General features: G+C 51.2%; 1 protein-coding gene across 7 annotated transcripts in view; it reads right to left on the bottom strand.

The window, feature by feature from the left end:
* DPF3 (double PHD fingers 3) overlaps nucleotides 1-16,826 on the bottom strand; it is a 247,751-nt gene that overhangs the window by 161,101 nt on the left and 69,824 nt on the right. For 2 of the 7 annotated variants that reach the window (XM_087856091.1, XM_087856089.1), the window contains exon 1: nucleotides 406-1,234. The exons of 2 other annotated variants lie outside the window; for them this stretch is intronic. In XM_087856091.1, coding sequence (XP_087712217.1) covers nucleotides 406-500 — 95 coding nt within the window. In that variant the 5' untranslated portion in view covers nucleotides 501-1,234. Of the gene's footprint in view, nucleotides 1-266; nucleotides 376-405; nucleotides 1,237-16,826 lie in introns of those variants that run through there. 3 more of the 7 variants (XR_015721812.1, XM_087856090.1, XM_087856092.1) reach the window with 3 other exon arrangements.

Consider the following 16,826-nt stretch of genomic DNA (forward strand, 5'->3'; position numbering starts at 1 on the left):
GGCACTCCCCAAGCCAGCTCTCTGCCCCAGAAACACCAGCCTCCCCCTCCTCCGGGCCTTGGCACCTGCTGGGTCCCGCCACGCACACTATCCTCATCTCCACAGGGTGGCTGCTGCTGCTCCGTGGGCCCTGCTCACTCCTGCCTCCTCGAGGCCTTCCGAACTCCTTCTGCACAGCACTCACTCTTCTTTCCCCGCCCCCCTGGTTTCTGGTCTTTTTAGCACTTTGCCAACTATAAAAAATGATCGTATTACTATTTACTTACTACCGGTCTTTCCATACTAGATACGCAAGCTCCCCGGGAGAAAGACTGGCCTCGTTTGTTCACCTCTGCCTTCCCGGTGACCCAAACTAGGTACCTAGCCTTCGGCAGCTGCATAAATAATACCCACACTGGGCCTTACACAATCCTCGCGGCCTGCCCAGCTGGACGCTGCGTTTCATGGAAAGCCCTCTGTCTGTCCTGTCTTCGCTTCCCCGGTTCCAGCGTCCCAGGCATCCTGCAGGGTACTTTAGTATCTCCTTGTACCCCACTATGAGGCAGAAAATACTGTCTTCATCTTTCCCACTTCACAGATGAGGAAACAGGCTTCAAAAGGTTCCACGGCTGGCCCAAGACCGCAAAGAAGTAGGGTAAAATCAGTCCCCATTCTGTCTGCCTCCCTGAGTCCGTGATATTAATCATTCTGCCACAGAGCCTCTGGCTGGGTCCCCTGGGTAACTCAACTCTCTTCACCCATGTATCCCTAAATGTCCCCTGCCTTCCTTTCCCCCGAGCCCTTGCTTCTCCGTGCCAACTCTCTTCCACTGGCCCTTCCAGGTTCTCTCTCCACCATTCTTCTCCCTGCTCTGTGCCTCCAGGAGTATGTCCTACATGGCCAGCCACCTGCCATCTTCCCTCTGCCTCTGGCAGCCTGGCCAATGGCGAATGCCAACAGCAGGTCAGAGGGATGGAAGAGAGCAAGATGGGGCATTTACTCCCCCAGCTGCCTCCTTTCTGGATCTACTGAAGGTCACAGCTCCTGTCAGGCAGCCCTCTCCATATAAGCTACGCTCTCCCCTTGACCTAGCCCCCAGGGTACTGCGTGCTATCTTACCTCGGACGTTTCCCTGCCCACACTTTTATAAATAGCCATCTTATTAAACACACCTTAGTCTACTCTGTTGGAATCTGCAGCTTTCTGCTGGAACCCTGGCTCTCCAAATGCCACCCGGCCTCTCTCTCTCCTCCAGCCGCGCCCCCATCGTCACGGCCCTTGCCCCCTGCCCCCTGTCCCCTGCCCCCCCGCAGCGGCCTCTGCCAGGCCCTCCTCCACTGCCTGGGGTGTTGAATCCCTCCAAGACCTATAAATAAACGTTGACTTGCTGGCTTGAAGGTTTGCCCTGGCAGCCTCCGCTCTCTGCCCGGGCCCCACCAGCCCCTTTGCTGACCACCGAAGCAACACCGGGGAGGGAGGGATGCGCCAGGCAGCCCCGCAAGTAGCCCGCAAGCTGTCTACCCGTGACTAGCATGAACACAGAAGTAATCGGGCCCAATGCGGGGTCCCCTTTGCTCGGATCAGGCTCGTCCTGTGCAGTGTGTTGGAGGACTTTATAGGTGATGTACTGTTAGCCCAAATGAAGCCAACATCACAGCTTCGACCATCTTAGCACAGTCTGTCGAGCAACGGCTCGGTGGCAGGTCACGTATTCAACTGCCATCAGCATTCCTTCGTCATTATATTAATAGATAAGGAAACTAAAGCTCAAAGAGGATGCAGAATTCAACCAAAGCCACAGAGCTGCTCAGCAGAACTGGGATTAGAGCACAGCTCAGCCCAAATCCACAGGCATATTTTCCCACCAGGCCACGCTGCCTGACAGCCAACCCCACCCATCTGCAGGAGGCCTACACACTCACACCCAGGCAGGCAGCTCAGAGACACTGGCCACCCATGACAGCAAGACGGGCAGGTGGCCAGGGGTATGGGTTAGGGAGAAGAGTGCGGCGTGCCCCATGCCACCTGGACTCACTCTGTCCAAGGGCCATGGCACCGCTTGGCCACGGCAGGCGCAGCCCAGCCCAGAACACTAGAACATGCCCCCACGGCTCCTTCCCGCAGAGCAGCCGGGAGCCAAGGGCTTGTCCTTGGGCACACACCAGCAAGTCAACAAAACATGCCCGCCGGCATGGGCCCTCCCGCCCTCGCCTGGGACAGTCACAAGGAAACTCTGAAGGGCAGGGCAGAGGGACCAGGCGGCAACAAAAAGGGAGGAAGGCTTCCTGCTCTGGGACCTGGAGCCAAACTGTGCTTCCTCCCGTCCTCCCTACAGCCACAATTTATGTTCCCCTTAACACAATTCAAGGACTAAAGGGTTTTGTTTTGTCTTTTTTGGAAGGCAATGGCAGAAAAAAAACACCCACATTTCTAGTGTTAGGAGTGTTCTTGAAGGCCAACACCATGACTTGTGAGGACACATACACACACACATACACACATATACACACACACACATACACACATACACACACATACACACACATACACACACACACACATACACACACACACCCCAGCTCCGGCCCCACATAGCCCCACAGCCCTGATGTCAGCACTGGCCCACCAGGCTCCTGGAGAAGCCGGCTCTGCACAGCCTCCCAACCTCAGTCTGCAGGACTGCTGGCCGGCTCTCGCGCCCCAGAGTCACAAAGCCCCCAGGACCCAGCAGCAGAGACACCTGCTTCTGCCGACCGTCCAACCCCCACCAAGCTCAGGGAGGGGGGTGCCGTGGCCCTGTCTGATGTATCCTGACAGGACAAGGTCCAATTAGCAGAGGCCGTTTCCAGTGACCCAGCGTGAGATGGGGGCCAAACCTCCAGAGCTGGCCCAAATGTCCTCTCCCCCAACCCCTCCAAATCTTCCATCACTGATGTGACATCTCTAGGCAAATGGCTCTTACAGCATTGGATGGACTGGAAAACATCCAGAACAGAGACTGTTCTTCGAAATGAAATAAAACAAAGACAAAAATGAAACACTGCTGAAATACAAACTGAGTTCTATCTTAAAATCTGTGCAGGAGTAGACTTGAAGTAACCTCCATCCGGTCAGAAACACTCTCCATCCCTCCCGTTAAACACCAAATCTCCCCTAAAGATAGGAGGATGGCAAACATGATTAGACCCAATTAATATATGGAGAAACTGAGAACAAAGGAAGGAAAATCAATAGAATTTCCTTGCTCTGACCACTGCTACAAATGAACTAATAACTTGAGAGAGATTTGAAGAAGGAGGAAACCAAAAGCGTCAGCAGCCACGAGGCCCTTTAACAAAACAGCAGCAGCCTGTCTGAACTGGCTGGGCAAAGACCACTAAGGCTGACAAGACATTCCTGGGGATGACGGGAGGGGGAGACAGCTGGGGTCACTTGCCTTCTATTCATTACATAGCACAAGGCTCACCAGTGGTAAATTCTCATCTCGCTCACAAAAGCAAGACATAAAAGAAAGCAAAAGGGAAGAAGCATCCGCACGGGCTGTCATATATTAGGGACACTGGTAATTTCTAGACAGACGAAGGCCATAGGGGCCCCCTGCAGCTTCACACCAAGTTTATGTCCATCACTATTGCCCCCTTCCCATCTCTCTCGTCCATATTCAGCGAGGAAGAAATGAAATTAACAAGCCTACCCCCAACGTCCACCCTGGATCACCAGCTGAGCCATTTGGAGCATCCGAAGATGGGGGTGTGGGAAGCCCCAGGGGAAAGGGAGATCTTCAGAGATCACCATCCCTGCCTCCCGCTCGGTGCCTGCGGCTCTGCTGGATAGAAGATGCCGACAAATTCGACAAGAATTTAGCTGGGCCTCCCCATGAGTCCAGATGCGAGATGCAGAGTAAGATAGCCAGGTCCGTGCTATCTTTGCACCTGCAGGAGTAAATTCCTTGCTGTCCAGCTGGGTTTTCTGGCAGCCCTTCAGTCTACCCTGCTGCCTCTGGATGGGGTTCATAAAGGTGCTCCTGGCCTCAGTGGTTGTCATTCATTCATTTCGCCAGTAAGCATTTAAGGAGCGCCTAGTCCGTGCTACAGCACACGTGTGAGAGGCAGCACACCATTTAAGTGAGCAGCGAGGGTGCTGGGTTTGAGTCCTGGCTCCTCATTACTTCCTCTCTGACCCACTGACCTCCTGAGCTTCACTTTCCTCATCTGTAAAGTGGGGATGATTATAGCACCATCCTCAGATCACTGAGAACCAATGATAGAGCCTCACCGTGAATGATGAGTAAACATTAGCTGTTGTTACTCTGACGCAGGGTCCCACCTGCTACTCGCTGCCATCATCAGTGGTGGAAAAAGCTCATGAGTTAACCCCCAAACAGTATCATCCATTCCCCTGGCTTCTCCGTCCACAAAGAGGAGAGGTAGCAGAATGTATTAAAAAAATAAAACAGCTCAATGCCATTGGCTCGGATTGCCCCCCCACCAGTCAGCTGTCTAGCCAGTAGGGTCAGTGGTCAGAAACACAATCACAAGTGTGCGAATGATTCAGTACAAAAACACCCCCACCCACAAAAACCTGACTCTATACAGGTCCTCCTCGCGGTGGGTGGAGGGCACCTATCCCCTTTGATTAAAAGGCACTGGGACACAAGGAAGAGGAGTCTTAGTTGGCTGGGACTTTAGAATATCCGACAGGATGTGTGGAAAGGCAGTGTGTTGGTCTCCCATTGCTGCTGTAACATATTACCACAAACATAGTGGCTTAAGACAACCCGAATGTATTAGCTTACAGTTCTGGAGGTCAGAAGTCCGCAAGGAGTTGCATAGGGCTGAAATCAAGGTTTGGGCGGGGCTACTTAGCTTCTGGAAGCTCTCGAGGAGAATGTGCCTCCTTGCCTTTTCCCGTTTCTAGAGGCTGCCTGCATTCTCTGCTTTGTGGCTCCTTACCTCCCATTGTCGTATTGCTGGCTCTGACCCTCCTGCCTCCCTCTTATAGGGACCCCTGTGATGACATTGGGCCCACCCACATAATCCAGGAGAATCTCCCCATCTCAAAACCCGTAATGTAATCATATCTGCAAAGTCCCTTTTACCTTATAAGGTAACCTTTTTACAGGTTCCAGAGATTAGGACACGGACCTCATTGAGGGGCCTCTATTCTGTCTAGCAAAGGTATGTAACAGTTCTTGAGAACTGTTACAGCAACAGTGAGGGGTTGTAGGAAATAAGGTTGTGCCCGCAGCTTGAGAATACTGAAAACATCCTACTTTGCAGCAAAAATCTAACTGAAGTATAAAGTGTATGGTGCCTAAGAGACATGTCTGTGTGCACTTCTATTTCCCCAACTGAAGTACTAACTTTGAAGGGTCCTTGCATCACGAGGAATAAAGACAAAAATGCACCCGGAATCCATCACTCCATGCCAGGCACACAGTAAGTGCTCAGTAAACAGCAGCTAACGAGCTGCCCCCGAGTTCTGTTAGCCCATCCCTTTTGGGTCTATCAGCCCCAGTGACTAAATAAACCAGCTTGACATGAGCTACTTGTCAGTCAGCAAATACCCGCAAAGCCCCGTCAGGTCCCAGGAATCAGAGGGGCCACTCAGCCCAATGCAGAGCACCCCCTCCCTCCAGAGGCACCCAAAGTTCTGGATTTATGATCAGAATTTCCCAGATCAGACATGGGCTGGATCTGAGTTTACTTCCTGCAAGAAGACAAGTGTGAGACCCCAGTAATCTTCCACAAACCCACGCTCCATTCCCCTACATATCTTTCTCCTGCAAACAATGGTGCTATTTTAAATTGTCTTGTGGTCACTTCGGGCTACGTGCCGCAGTCGACAATTCCCAACAGGAATCTTTCCACCCTCCCATTTCATAGATGGGCGAACTGAGGCAGGCGCCCAAGGAACGAGGATCGTATCTTACAACAACATGGTGCGTCACTTGCTTTCATCACTGAAGTATCTCGGGCGAGGTTAAAAAAAGAGAGAGAGGGAGTTTTAGAATTTGAAGCTCAGATCTCCTGCTAATTAGCTGTGTGACTGTGGGAAAATTGCACAACTTATCTGAGCAATCCCTTTCTTTATCTGTAAAAGGAGACAGGAAAATCGGCCTCTCTCAACTGTTGCATGAATTAAATATCACATAAAACCCTTGGCATGTTGGATTTATGAAGCACTTACTGTGTCTCAGGCACTATGCTAAACACTGTGTGTATATTAATTCATTTACTCATAACAACAACTCCGTGAAATAGGTCTTATTATTGCCATTTTCCTAGAATGCGGGCCTCTGGAGGGCAGGGATGTTTTTTGTATCTTCAGCCCCTAACTCATATAAGCTGTGAGTGATAAATGCAATCTACTAGCACTGTTGCTGATAAAAAAGAATGGAGAGATCAGTTGAGTCTGGAATCATTCTGGAAGGTTTTATAAAGGTAGAATCTGGAAGGTAGGAGAATGAGAGAAAAGGAGGACAGAGACTGGGCAGATCTTCCCCCCAGGGTAAGGTGAGGTATTAAAATGACAGGAGAAGGAAGGCATGTAGGAGATAGGACTACACTTGGTACATGGATAGGAGACAGCAAAACTTAATCTTCTTATGAACACCCTTAATGGGGGCACCTGGGTGGCTCCGTCAGTTGAGCGTCTGCCTTCGGCTCAGGTCATGATCCCACGGTCCTGGGATGGAGACCCTACTTGGTGGGAAGCCTGCTTCTCCCTCTGCCTCCCCCTGCTCGTGATCTTTCTCACTCTGCTCGCTCTCTCTCTCTCAAATAAATAAAATCTTTTTTAAAAAAAAAAAAAAGCTTTAAAATATGCTCTTAATTACCATGTCTACATCTGTGAGATACGTACGAAAAGAAAATGGCGCTTCCCTACCAACCTCACTGGGGCGTTGTAGCAAGTGAGATAGGGTGTGAAGGTTCTTGGATGCTTTCCACCGTGAGTGGTTCTACTTCCCCTAGAAGCAGGTTTTATGTATTGATAGCTTCTAGTGTTTTTACAAACACGTCCATTTATGAGCTCCATTTACCCTTCTTCCATCTTCCCTTTAACATTCTGCTCTCTGGTAGCTATTTTCAACAGTAACAAAACTCCAAGGTAGGAAACAGTTAAAACCATCCTTGATGGTGAGGCGAAAACTGTTGCTCAACCCTAAGAGAGCTGGTATTTCTGGCACTAAGGATGACACGTGACTGAGGTCAGACCTGATCTGCCCGATTTACTCTCTGGGACCAAAGTTCCAATGGAGGACTCTGGGTCCCCACTAAGGCCACACCAGGGGCTGCCAGCTGCAGAGAATGAAGCCTGGTCCCTGTCTCCTTCAGGCAGCTTCAGCCTGGGGTGGGAAGTCAGAGGCTCCAAATTTGCAAGTATGGCTCTTCCACCGCCTCAGTTCTTGTCTTAGGCCAAGTCATGGGATCCGTGCGGCTGAGTTCCGGGCCCGAGTCAGCCCTGCTAAAAGGGAGCCCTGTATCCTGGCAATTCCTCCTGCAGTGGCAGAACCTGGGTAGGGGTTCCCGGAGCATTCTGAGCCCTTCGGGATCCTCTTGGGTTACTGTCCTTCCCCCAAACAACAAAAACTTTGGAAGTCACGGTTCTGGAGTAAACATCCATTTTCACAGGGGCAAGCATCTCGGGAGTGTGCAGGAGGCAGTGCAAGGCCCACCCTTGGCCCACCTAGCACCATGCTTTCCTCATCCTGTGCACCATGGGAGCCGGACAGACGTCAAACTGGGATACAGGACAGAAAGGGGGGCAGGGCAACCCCAGTCAGGCTCAGCGTCCCGGGTCTTGCCTTACGATGCAAATGCAAGAGTCCAGTCCTTCCACCAGCCCATCCCCCTGTGGACGTGACAGGGGTGTCTGCCCACTGAGCTGCCCCTCCACCACCTTGCCATCACAATCCCTCTATTTTCCTCCAGGGAACCACCTCCCCCCACCACCAGTTGAGTAAAACCAGTCCCATTCCATCCCACAACTTTAGAGACAGGCTTATGACCCAGGAGAAAACCACCTCCCCTGGCCTGAGTGATTGGTTCAAGGGTGAACACGTGGTTAGAAGGCAGGCAAACTCAGGTCAACCCTTGGGTTTCTGTGGGAAAGAGGTGCTTTCTTTCTCTTTCCTGTAGAAAAGCTGATAAAAAATGTTTACCTGAAGCTGCTGGGAGACACCCAGGAAGCCAGCCTGTCTGCAAAGAGGCCAGTGTAAAGGAAAGCAGAACCGCTAGGGAGGGGGAGGGGGAGGGGGAGGGGGAGGAGGAGGGAGAGGGAGTTCAGCTGACCTTGTTGAACCCCTAGACCCAGGCCCAAGTGAAGCAGATGCTCTCCTGAACTTCCAGGTACACGAGCCCCTATATTCCTCTTTGGGCCCCAGCAGTTTGAGTTGGGTTTCTTACCATTTGCAACCTTAAAAAGCCCTGACGGGTACACATTCCAGAGTCTGATTTTACCAACGAATTCTACACAAGGCTGAAGAAGAGCCTGGCCCGTCCCCACCCCAACAGCTCCAGGCTGTTCAAATGCTACCCAAAAGTTTTTCTATAAAGACGGGTCACTGTGGTCATCAGGTGCCACCTATCAAACCTGAGAGGCGGTCAGTCGGGAATGTGGCAGATGGCAGCTCAGTGAACTAACTGTCCCCTGAGGCTCACCACAGTCCCTACCACTCCCTCTTGTCCTCATCTGGCACATTTTCTTCATTTGCTTTACCCGCCTGGTCCCTTGAAGTACATAAATGGATGGATGAAAGAGGGTGGGTGGATAGATGGATCTGGTGACCCACGATGGATACCAGTGGATGGATGAGTGGATGGGCAGACGGGCAGGTGGTTATGGATTCGCACAATGAGCCTGCCTATAAACAGGCACAACACAATTAAACTTGGGCTGCTGTCATCAGGGGACCATTTGATAATGTGGGAAAGGAAATAGCCACAGACTTACTTGCCTGCGGCTCTGGAATAATGGGAGAGGCCTCTCTGGGCAGCACGCATCCCACAGGTGTTCCCCTCCCTCCCGAGCCTAGGTGGTTAACACGATCCTCCCAGCCGTGCAGCACGAGGAGAAAGCACTCGTGCATTCGCAGGCAGCTAGCTCAGAAGGAAACTGGCCTGAGGAAGTGGCCTCCCCTCAGTCCCCAGCATCTCCTTGGATCTGGACACCAGCCACATAAACAGAAAGAACTCCAGGGAATGCGCGTAGTGTTCTGGTGCCTGGACCTGGGGTAATCGTTGGCAGTGTCCACAAATGGATCCATGAGCCTCTTGCCTTGAAACAAGGATCTGAGGGGTCTCGGGTGACCAACGAGGGGCACCAGGGGGCTCAAAGAACTGAGATAAAAAAAAGAAAGACAGTGACGATGGAGCTCAGAGCCAAGACAAGGCCTCGCCCTTGGACACCTGGCTGGAGGCATCGGCACGACGCCAGGGAGGCAGCCGGTGATCCCCACAGAGCCACACCGTGAACTTCACCGTGGTTGTGTATGCTCGCCGTTCAGGCACGTGCTTGCCTCGGAAACCACACAGGGTTCCCTCCACTGTGGAGCGTATTCCCCCTTCATTGCCTCTGTGAAGTCATCACGAAGTTCGGAGTGAAAGAATCCCTCTTTTCCCGGGACAGACCAGGAAAGCAGCACTCGTGCTCGGTGGCACCTGGACAAGGCCTGTTCGTGCTGGCCATGTCACCCCAAATGCGAGGAACAAAACACCAAATGTGCGGGCTCTGCCCCTCGTCTGTCCTTACAGCCAGGAAATGAGGAATGCAACAGTGGGAGAAAGTAGAGCTGCACACGTCAAGACTCCTGAGGGCAGAGAAGAAGGGTAGCTGCTGAGGGGTGACGAGTCCTAGCTTCCTCGGGAATCATCCTTCGCGGTGGATGTCATCCCTGCCAGCCATCCACTTTCCAGGTGACCCAGACCCAGAGCTGAGGAAACACAAGTGTGGGCTGAGTCATGGGAAGTAGACTCCCCCTGAGAAGCAAAGGGGGCACCCACAAACGTTTGTACCGCCAACAAGCCGAAGCTCCCTCGCCCTTGCTAACAGGAAGTGCTGGTGTGCGGGACTGTCCGCAGCCCCCTGAACACTACAGAAGACCGACACGTTGGCTCTACCCTCCACATGCTTATATTTGAGACAGGAAACAAGACCCGTGAGCGTACAGCCGAGGCAAACTGTGTCCGACCTGGAGTCAAGAGACCTGGGTTCTCATCCTGCTTCATGGCGTGGGGCTTGAAGCCCACCACAGAGTTTTCTGGGCTTAGTTTCCTCATCTGGGCTCAAAAGTTGGGTGAGTTCCGGGTTGTCAGATTAGCTGATCTTCAAGGAGCCGCCCAGTGTTCAGACGCAATGCGTTTGAACAGTCACACGGATCCTAAGGCTGGGAATTCACTCCTGGGAGAAAGAGCAAAGATGCTGAGCCCTCAGCCTCTCAGGGCAGCACACACCTCGAGGTACCTGCCCCCAAGCAGCCCAAGGCTTAGACACCCTTTCAATTGTCCCTGTATACATGTATTTTCAGCCCTGGGTGTTTGTTTTAACTTACCAGGAGGAAAGAATTTGGATTCTTGTAAAGTATATACAAAGGGAATGCATCTGTTTACTTTGCAAAATGTATTTTCAGATACGACTGGGGAAGAGCAAGGCTACAGACCATCCTTTTCTCTTGGCTCGTGTGAGGGCCATGTCTCCACAGTGATTTTGCCAAAGACCACAAATGGCCAGGTTCTCCGATCTCTCATCTCCTGACCTGTCTCAGTTTGATACCTGGTCAGAGACAACTGTCACATTATCCTTCAGGACCTCCGTGCTTCAGTGACCACATCCTGCCATCATCACCCCCATGGAGGTGCAGGGTCCCAGCCACTCCCCACCTTTCCATCTGCCCCACACAGTAAGGTCGCCAGGTAAAATAAGGAATCCCAGTGAAATCTGAGTGTTAGATTAAGGACATACATTTTTAGTATAACATTCGCCTTTCCAGGCAGCAAAACTGAGGCAGGTTCCTTCCAAGGATAGAAAAGTCCTCTCCCTCTAAGCCTGTGGTCACAGAACCTCAGCCCAGGGGCCCTTGTGTCCCCTGGCTTCACTGAAGCCTGCCTTTGCCTCTTTCAGGGTGAGCTGTAAAGGCCACGGCTTCCAAGGCTCATGGTAACACTAAGGTCATTCCCATTCGGATGCCAACGGTGCTTGGTCAAAACCGCTTATGGCTGGAGTCAAAAACATTTCTACCCAGAGCTACCAGCCCCCATGCAGAAGGGGCTGGCGAGAGGGGGAACGGGGATGGAAGAAAATGTGAGATGGGTACTGCCATAAAAGTCTCTAGGGGAGGGGCGCCTGTGTGGCGCAGTCGTTAAGCGTCTGCCTTCGGTTCAGGGTGTGATCCCGGAGTCCTGGGATCGAGCCCCATGTCAGGCTCCCTGCTCCACTGGGAAGCCTGCTTCTTCCACTGCCACTCCCCCTGCTTGTGTTCCCTCTCTCGCTGGCTGTCTCTCTGTCAAATAAATAAAATCTTTTTAAAAATTAAAAAAAAAAAAAACAGTCTCTAGGGGAGATCTCCATCTGAGAGATCTCACTTAAAAAAAAAATGGGGCACCTGAGTGCCTCAGTGGGTTGAGCGTCTGCCTGCGGCTCAGGTCATGATCCCAGGGTCCTGGGATCGAGCTCCTTGTCAGTCTCCGCGCTCAGTGGAGAGCCTGCCTCTCTCTCTCCCCCGTCCCTCCCCCAGCTTGTGCGCGCACACACTCTCTCTCAAATAAGTAAATAAAATCTTTAAAAAAAAAAAAAAGTGTCACCTGGCAATGGCTGCCACATGGGCCATGAACTCCTAGTTCTAATTTCTGGCTATAAGAGATAAGCCCAGGATGTCAGCTCTGGATTCCATAACGGTCAAGCGGGTTTAACAGCAGCCGCAGAGCTGGGCCGCCGGAGTGGAAGCACCACGAGGCTAGAGCTGCTTGCCTTCTTCCTCCCATCACCGCACACCCACCCTCCCGTCGGGGACCTAGCCTCGCGGCGAGCACCCTGTGAGCTGCTGTCGAATGCGTGAACCAACGTCTGCATTATCCAACATGTCCCAAAAAGTATCATGAGATTTGTAGTGCAAAGGGCTCTGAACAACTCAGATGAGAAACGCAAACATGTCCAGTCGATAAGGGCCGGCCTGAACGACCTCCGAGGTCATCTGCAATACCCTGGGCCCGTGAGCCTGTCCTCTTCGGGCAAGTCACTTCACCGAAAGAATGGTGAACACTTTCTTCCACACCTCAGCTCAGCAGCCATCGCCGAAGTCCTCAGACTGTGCCCAGCGCTGGGTGACGCCCCAGGAGGCAAGTGTGCAGAGAAGCCAAAACCGGGAAAGTGGGGAGGAACGCAAGAGACAAACAACTAGGGGAATGGTGCCTAGGTGGGTAGGGACCCAAGGAAGGAACAAGAGAAATAACTTGAGATGCAGCCCGGCCGCCCAGGACACACACACTCACACAAACACAAAGATCCTCCTTCCAGATCCACACTACGCCCCTCCCACCCCATCCCATCGTCTGTAACAGTGTGGCTTTGTGGAAGGGAACAATAGGTACATTATGCCAACCTATCATTATCCTAGGAGAAGCGATAGTGAAGTCAAGGCATTACACGGACATTGGGATACTGGATACCATCCCACCACAACAACAACACAACAACAATCCACAAAATCCCTAATTTAAATAAAGACTGAAAGCTGCCCGGAGCCAGTAGCCTTTCACATTTCTATGAGGGTGGGATTTTTTTTCTTTTTCACATGATTATTTAAACATAAGGCCTTCTTTGACTGGAATTGGGAGAGTATTGGGGGCAGGGGTTGGGAAGTTGTATTTTTTTTTCAATAAGGAGGCAGAGAGTAAAGGAAGTGGAGGGCATGAGACAGTGCCAAGGCCAGGCTGTGACCCACAGGCCGCCCTCAAAGGTAGCCGGGGCTGGGCCCACTCAGCAAGTCCATTCCATTCAGAGTTTCCTTTCCGCCATGCCAACAGAACCAGTGTCCACGGACGTGGGTGTAAAACACACAGAAAGGACAGTGACCAGAAAATCATCTGAATCTCTGAGTGTCCATCTCCCTGCTGTAACTAGCTGCTTCTGTGGTTTACTCAGTAACCGTGCATTCCATCTCCACCACACGCGAGGCACGGAGCCAGCCACTGAGGAAAACAACAAAGACGGTCCCTTTCCCCGCCGAGCCTCAGTTTCCTCAGCTGCAAACTGAGAGTCCCTACCAGCCCTGGAGTCACACACACACTCACACATGCACACTCGTGCACACACACATGTACACACACACACACACACACGCACACGCTCGCACGTCCTCACGCACGCATACTTTTGAACTCAAGGTGCGGCCCCAGCCTGGCATGGGCCCACACTGACTGAGGTCGTCTCCACAGGCCGCCACTGAGGAAGGAGGGAGCCTGCTGCTTCTAAAACGGAGATGAAGCTGGAACGCTCCGAGCAAAGGAGCAGAGGCCGCCTGCCAGGGGCACACAGGGTCATCTTTGTGTGTCCTGGTAAAAAGCAAGGGTGTGGAAAATCGATGGTTTATTTTTCAAACACATCTCTAGTTTCTAAGCAAAGGTCTCTCTACTCTTTCAAGCGGAGCCCTCCTCCTGCACCACAGCCCCACGCGCTCTGCCTCTTCTGGACCCAGTCAGCGCTCCTTCCCTCAAAGGCCTCCCTTTCTCTCACCCTCACACACTAACTAGGAACTGCACAAGAATGCCATTAATTGTCAAAGGGCCCTTCTAGCAAGGATCCCACCTCATTCCTTACATTCACTGAAAAGCTCCTCAAATATATAATATTCTCGGGGCACCTGGGTGGCGCAGCGGTTAAGCGTCTGCCTTCGGCTCAGGGCGTGATCCCGGCGTTATGGGATCGAGCCCCACGTCAGGCTCTTCTGCTATGAGCCTGCTTCTTTCTCTCCCACTTCCCCTGCTTGTGTTCCTTCTCTCGCTGGCTGTCTGTCTCTCTGTCGAATAAATAAATAAAATCTTAAATATATATATATATATATATATATATATATATATATATATATTATATATATATAATATTCTCATCTGTCCATTCCCTTTAGAAGCCATTAACCAGGGGCACCTCGGTGGCTCCGTTGGTTAAGCGTCTGACTCTTGATTTCGGCTCAGGTCGTGATTTCAGGGTTGTGAGATCAAGCCCCGCATTGGGCTGCATTGGGCTCCACGCTGAGCATGGAAGCTGCTTAGGATTCTCTCTCCCTCTCTCTCTGCCCCTTCCCCCACTCGTGTGCTCACGATCTCTCTCTCTCTCTAAAATAAATAAATCTTTTAAAAAACAAAAAAAGAAACCACTCACCATCCTTCCTCAGAAGCCACTACTTCACACTAACTAATTTCCTCCTCTTCTTGCCAAACCCAAAAGCCACTTCTTGGTCATCATACTGTTTGACCAACATTTGATGGTATTAGCCATGTAGTCCCTGAAACTCTCATAACCTTGGTTCTACTCATTCATTTAGTTCCCTCAATGAACGTTCACTCCATCCTGTGCTGAGAGGTGGGATCAGGCAATGTCAAGAGCCAGTCCTCAGTCCTCGCCTTCTGCTCATCTCTGCACATCTACGACTGTGGCTTGCCCGACATCAGCCAAAGGGCTTTCAAGGACTCAGAGCACGTCCACACTCATTACCTCTTGTGATAACAAAGTCCAGCTCAGCAAACTTTGGGAAAACATTTTACACTATAATAATTTTTCGCCTGGAAAAGAAGAGAGCCTATTCTTACAACCAACACTATTCTGGAAGTGTGGGAAACCTGTGATGGAAGTACCACCAAATGACTCCTGAAATGTGACATGATTTTGTGTGTCAGTCCTTCCCCAAGTGCTCTGCTCGCTGCCCCCTCTCCCTGAGTGCTCTGCCGTGTGTACCAGATCACAGAGGTAATCGCATCCGTCTCTAAGCTCTGAGCGCCGGGAGGGCATGGTCTCTAGACTGGTCTCTTTCTCGTCCCCATAACTGCCCAGTGCTTAAATATTTGTTGAGATGCAGCAAGAGCAGGGAGAAGTTCAGCATCGAAGCTCAGCTCTCCACCATTCCTCGGGCTGCTCTGCACCTTTGGGAAGCTATCCCCCGGTTTATTTCTGGCACGGCCTAGGGAGGGCTTGCCTACCTAGAGGGTCAAGGGGGTGAGTTTTCTCTGACCGTGGGCATTCCGGAAGCCACCATCACACCACAGTAAAACGTCCGAGCAGGACCCTGAAGCCAACACTTCACCTACTCAGGGTGCAAACTTAATGAGATTGTGTCACTTAGCAGTTCGGTAATTGCCTTCCTTACTTACTGTGTGCCCTCGGGCAAGCTCCTTAAGATATTTGTCCCTGCTTTCCCATCAATAAAATACAGATTAAAGTACGGGTCTCCTAGGATTGTTATGAGGATTTGACAAACACACTAGGGGAAGTGCCTAGGCTGTGCTTGCTACGAAGCAGAGGGTCGATAAACACTTCATTATCGTCATCATTATTATTATCGACAGGTTAGAAAGGGTGTGTGACGTTGACTCCCACGTAACTTCAACTTCGATACTGCCCTTTTGAATTGGCTGGTTTTGACAGAATGGCCTTTTGACAATGCGTCAAAGACAAACCACTAAACTTTCAGCTGTTAAAAAATACGAGGTAATGTGAGAAACAAATCCTTCTCCCTCCCTCCCTGAGGTCACCCCACCCTCACCTGGGATGGGATGGGTAAAGATAAGCTCAGAGGTGGGGTTAGGGATAAGATGGGAGTTAGGCCTGGGTGAAGTCCTGGAAGGAGGAGGACCCAAGTTGGATGAAGGGTCTTAAGGCGGGGAGGTGAGAAATGGAGGAAAGGTCAACGTTGGAGGGTGGCACAAGTGAGGCGAAATTTAGGCCTGTCTGGTGCTCACACTAATCATTTTAATTTTTCACCCGTATCCCCCACGGCGTCAAAATGCCCCACTTTGTGAAGGGGGGAGGGGGAGGGAAGGAGGGAAAGAAAGCAGAAATCTAAACAGAGTGAACATTTTTAAACCAACAGGACATTTTGACTCAAAGAGTAAGTCACTACGCTGGTCAAATCCCCCGGTCCTTTTCCACAAGTAGGGCTCACAAGCAGGACTGGCAAGAAGGTTCTAGTAACTAGCTCAGACTGCAGGATATAAAATGCCTGGTGAATTTTGCATTCCAAAGACAGGAGTTTTCCAAATTAAAATTTTAAGAGTGTATGAAAATAGTTCACCATTTACTTTTAGGATGAGGTAGTGTTTAGAATGTCAGCCTGAAAATCCAAGCTAGCATTGTCAGGGATGCTGTCTCTTCTGAGAGGGGGGAAAAAACAGCTTGTTGATTCTGTCCAGATCCCTGAGCTCTTGGACCCAGAAAGAGAGCAGGGTCTGAACAGCTTCTCCCACCAAAAAAACCAGCCAGGGGTCTCTGGGCTTATAGGATGTACATTTCAAAAGCCATGACTTTGGTTTTAATATTCTTGGGAGTTCAGGACTAATCCTGTCGATTTGGGTTCCAGCCCCAGCCACACCACCTACTTGCTGTGTAAACTCAGGCAAGTGATTTCACCTCTCTGAGCCTCTGTTCACTCCCCTGGTCTTTCTGGACAAGCTTAACTTAGCACTGCCTTTCAGCTCTGATGTTAATTCAGTCAAGAAATGTTCACGGAGCACCTACTACACGTCGAACACCCTTCTAGACAGTGGGCATACAGCAGACTCCTGCCTCCGTGGGGCTGACATTCTAGCCCCAATATCCTATGACCCCTAAGAGGCTGTGAAGACCACAGTCCGCACGAT

This window comes from Ursus americanus, chromosome 26 (assembly GCF_024610735.1).
Source record: "Ursus americanus isolate L20-20 chromosome 26, mUrsAme1.1.p, whole genome shotgun sequence".
Classification (NCBI taxonomy): Eukaryota; Metazoa; Chordata; class Mammalia; order Carnivora; family Ursidae; genus Ursus; species Ursus americanus.